This window comes from Olea europaea, unplaced genomic scaffold, assembly GCF_002742605.1.
Source record: "Olea europaea var. sylvestris unplaced genomic scaffold, O_europaea_v1 scaffold3045, whole genome shotgun sequence".
Lineage (NCBI taxonomy): Eukaryota > Viridiplantae > Streptophyta > Magnoliopsida > Lamiales > Oleaceae > Olea > Olea europaea.
In genome coordinates this window covers 55,420-60,207 of record NW_019249143.1, presented here as the reverse complement: position 1 = coordinate 60,207, position 4,788 = coordinate 55,420, and the positions used below count along the sequence as shown (strand labels likewise).

Genomic DNA, 4,788 nt, shown 5'->3' with positions numbered 1-4,788 from the left:
GGTGCTAAAATACTTCATCAAAATGTATTTTACGCAAGTAAAATATCTATACTCAAGATTTCCTAAGCATTACCCATTCTCATAGGTATTTTCACACAACAAAAATCTCATTGCACTGTAATTTAAGCATATTAGTGAGTTAACAATGATAACAGTGTAATTTAAGCAAGCAAAATATCTACACTCAAGATTTCTTCAGCATTACTCATTCTCACAGGCATTTTTAAACAACAAAAATCTCATTGCACTTGTAATTTAAGCATATTAGGGAGTTAACAATGCTACGGTGTAATATACCAGTTCATCTACGTGAATATGCATTTGACACGACAAAATATATCATGAAGATAGAGATATACCTTCTTCACCAGTACCATCAATTTCTCGCACGCCTCCATCATCATGGTCCCAACGATCCCCGACAGGAGGCATCCAGAACTCATTTTCTTCTTCCAAATCAACATCATTCCCTATCGAATCCTCCATTTCAGCAATAAACATACCATTTTCCTCTTGCTTCTTCTTCTTCACGTTCTTCAAACCATCTTCTTTATTCTTCTTCTTCTTCTTCAAATCATCATCTTTATTCTTCTTTTTCTTTTTCTCCTCTTTTTCCTCGCCCTTCTTCTCTAGTGCCCCATTCGGAATTTCCTTTTCAGCTTCCATTTTCTCTGTTTGCATTATCCATACACATATTAACACAGCCGAATTTAAGCAAACAACGATTTTTTCCTGAAATTTTCAATCAAAATTAGAAAGACGAACCTAACTTGTTGAGGAAACGCTTTCCATTGATATGCTTCCATATATGCTCCTCTGTTTTATTGATAGTGACTCCAGTTAACTTGCACTTTAGCTTTGAACTAAAACATCACAACCACCAAAAAAAAAAAAAAAAACTCCCTTTTCTCATTAACAATTACATAAAACCTAAACCTAAATCCCATTCTTAACACTTCAAATAGCAAGGCAAAATTAAAATACAGGAATTCACCGTGAAACAGGGTCCTGAATGAACATGTTGAGAGGGGGCTTCTTTTTGGCAAGGGCGGAGTCGATTAGTCCTAATCTACAGTGCTTGCTTTGGGCGTAAGAGTCCCTGGCGTGCGCCAGCAACTCATGGCCTGTCTCCACGCATTTGAAGCGTCCAATGTCCAGTGGCTTGAAAGTCGGGGAGCCCAGCAAGTTGTGACCTTCCTTTACCTTGGTTACAGTATAATTTTCTTCTTCATTGCTTTCCCCTCCTTCCTTCTTCCCCATCAGGTCTTATTTAGGGCAAATTATGTTCGGCAATGCGTCTGAGAGAGGCAGAGAGACGTTATTTAGGGCAAATTAAGCTCGGCACTGGAAGAGTCGGTCCTTCTGATTAAGTTGTCGAATCTTAAAGAACGATTTACATAAATAGTCTCAGAATTTTGAAAACGATTTTTGATTAGTCTACTTCACCTGCTAAGGCCTATTTGGAAGCACTTTTTAAATGTCAAAAGTTGCTTATCAAACCGAGGTTCCGTTTGGAATGACATATGTTCTTACTTCTATTTCTTGTAAAAGAATTTTTGAGAAAGTTGTCTTAGATTTAAATCCTTGATTGTGTAAGTGTTATGCCCTAATTTCAATCGACTTTAAAGTAAATATTTTTAATATATAATTGATGCATTTCATTTATGGCAAATTTATTATTTGATTTAATTAATATTCTAATAAATTAAATAATAAAATCCATATATTCAAATCTTAGTATTTGTTAATCACAATGAGTTGTGATTGTGGGATACAAATTACATATTACTAAATCTTAATTCTTCTTTGGTTGTAAGTAATAATGAGATACGAATAGACGATCATATGTGACATTTCTTACTTATAAAGTAAGTAATTAATCTCACAAGTTAAAGTATAGTGACACTTAAATGAACACATTGATGTTTTGTTATATAACAAAACATAGGAGACTCGCTTGAGAGATTCCACGTGGATACTTATTTGAGTGTTAGTGGTTAATCTCTAACGTTCGGTAGTGAAATTTGTCCTTCAACCTTAGGTCATTATAGTATCTTAAATGAGGACAGTCATATTTTGATGATACTGGATATTACTCTGCTAATGATCACTAATACAGCATCGTTCGGGTGTGTCAAGAATCATATGAAGGTTGTGAATGATCAATAGAAGATACGTCACTCTTAGAGAGTAAAAACTACATTTCATTTAGTAAAGTTGATTCGCCAAGATGTACTCATAAATCGAAAATGAGTTTTCGACTTATATTGACTTAATAGTGAGATGAAAGATATGATCGACAATTGAAATTTATACGTATCCATATCTTGTAAGTGATAGGATCATATTGACAAAATGATTATAGTTTTACAGTACGAACATATTTGGTTTTGTCATACCACGTGATATTTTTCGTCACATGTATTACTCTGATATATTGCTAGATGTTAATTTAGGACGATGAATGTGTATTGGTAATAAATTCAAAAATGGTATTTTAATTTATCAATTTTGATTAGATCAAAATAATAATTTACGCTATTAGGTATCGTGATTGAAAACTTAATCGATCACATACAAAAGAAAAACTAAAAGAATGAGATTTACCGATTAATTAATTGATAAGTGTTGGATAATTAATTAATTGAATTGCTTGTAAATAGGCCCGAATTAATTAATTAATTTACGGACCAAATTTAATTAATTGGATTAATTAATATTGGACCGGATTAAGTTAAAAGACGAGTCAAATCCATTTGGACTTATATTAATAGGTTGTTAGGATTGAAAAATCAGTAGAGAATACACATTTTATATTCTTGCTAGAAAACTCCAGTTCTCTCTATCTTGTTCCCTGTATGAATTTTCATTGAAAACTAGACAATTGAACAGTTGTGAATTGTAGATCATAATTGTTTTGTTCAAGATAAAGCAATGGAGTTTGCAGAATTCATTAATTAAATAAATTCCCAACAAGCTGCACCTTGAAATTTTTAATATTCTTGAGCTCAAGTGCATATATTTGATTTGAAGAAATTGCTTGATTAGCGAGAATATGATCTCCTCGGAAAGTATTTTAGAGCATCTTCAAAAGGTTCTTTATTTTTAAAGAGCATATTCTACAATTTAAAAAGCAAAAATTTTAAAAGTGTTCCAATAGCCTCTTTATTTTTAACATTTAATTTAGCATTCTCAATATATATTTATTGTTTTTAATATTTAATTTTAAAGTTCTCCAATAGCTTGCAATGATTCAATGAAAAGATATTGAGATTTGCACATATTATTTAATTATGTCAATAAATTTTGCATTGAAATTAGGAACCTTTGAAGCATTAAATTATAGAGAGGTACCTACTCTCTATTTTAAAATGTTAAATTGAAGAGTCTATTGGAGTAAAATTTTAAAGATTGACTCTTTAAAATAGAGAATATTCCACTTCTAAAAGACTCTTGGAGTTGCTCTTTCACCTTGAAATATTATGCACACCTTAGTCGTAGTGTTTGCATCATAATTTTATAAGAGTAATACTATTTAGCCCCAATGGAGCTGCAATCCTAGTTTAGATAGCGTTGTTAACTTATTTGTGGCATTATATGATAAGTGAAATTAAAACCCTATCATCTAGCGCCCTTAGACTGTGATTACAACCGCGGTGGGACTACATAGCATTATTCATTTTATAATGACCTAAGATACTTTAAGGTACATAATATGGTAATGTTTCCTATTTATATGAGCATGCAAACAAGTTATTTCACAATGATAATGTGGGGAATTGTTGGAAAAAATGAGTAAATAGCTCACTTTTGGCAATATTTTCGGTGGAACTCGTTGGTCCAATTTGGAAGATCAAAGTTGATCCGTGTTCTCCTCCATGAGAGCATCAGAATTAGATATTTACTTACTAAAAATGAAGTTCGGGTGAATGAGAAATTGGAACTCAAAGATGACCATTAAAAGATGGTTTAAGTGGAAAAATTGCATTAGTCCCACATAGGAAAAATATGAAAGTAGGAACCACTTTAAATATGGTTGCACATTGGAAGGGTGTAATCATGTGTAGTATAGAGGTTCTCTATACGTGCGCACATAGAGGGCGCAAATCACGGACCGAAATTGCCTTCGGACCTTGAACTTGTATGCGGGCGTGGCCTGCGTACACGAATGTCGGATTGAACAAAGCAAAAATTGGCCCCTTTAGAGAGCCCACGTTTTTCAACTTTTTTCCTTACTTTCTCCATTGACTTTTGAGTTTCCGAAAACTACCTAAACTCCAAGAAATTGAAGTAACTCCACTGTTTATTGCTATGGAGTTAATAGGCAAATTTAAAACTTATATTAAGTCTCATTTCCAGCAATTCAACCAAGAGAATACACACCTTATTACAGCCCACGAAAATATACTGTATAGGAGAAAANTCGCTTGAGAGATTCCACGTGGATACTTATTTGAGTGTTAGTGGTTAATCTCTAACGTTCGGTAGTGAAATTTGTCCTTCAACCTTAGGTCATTATAGTATCTTAAATGAGGACAGTCATATTTTGATGATACTGGATATTACTCTGCTAATGATCACTAATACAGCATCGTTCGGGTGTGTCAAGAATCATATGAAGGTTGTGAATGATCAATAGAAGATACGTCACTCTTAGAGAGTAAAAACTACATTTCATTTAGTAAAGTTGATTCGCCAAGATGTACTCATAAATCGAAAATGAGTTTTCGACTTATATTGACTTAATAGTGAGATGAAAAATATGATCGACAATTGAAATTTATACGT

General features: G+C 32.9%; 1 protein-coding gene across 1 annotated transcript in view; it reads right to left on the bottom strand.

Moving 5' to 3' along the window:
* Positions 1-1,371, bottom strand: part of LOC111384909 (surfeit locus protein 2-like) — a 2,633-nt gene extending 1,262 nt beyond the window's left edge. Inside the window, exons 1-3 of the mRNA XM_023009255.1 lie at positions 995-1,371; positions 766-863; positions 360-671 (exon numbers count right to left, since the gene is read on the bottom strand). Coding sequence (XP_022865023.1) covers positions 360-671; positions 766-863; positions 995-1,260 — 676 coding nt within the window. The 5' untranslated portion in view covers positions 1,261-1,371. The remainder of the gene's footprint in view (positions 1-359; positions 672-765; positions 864-994) is intronic.
* Between the last annotated feature and the right edge of the window lie 3,417 nt (positions 1,372-4,788).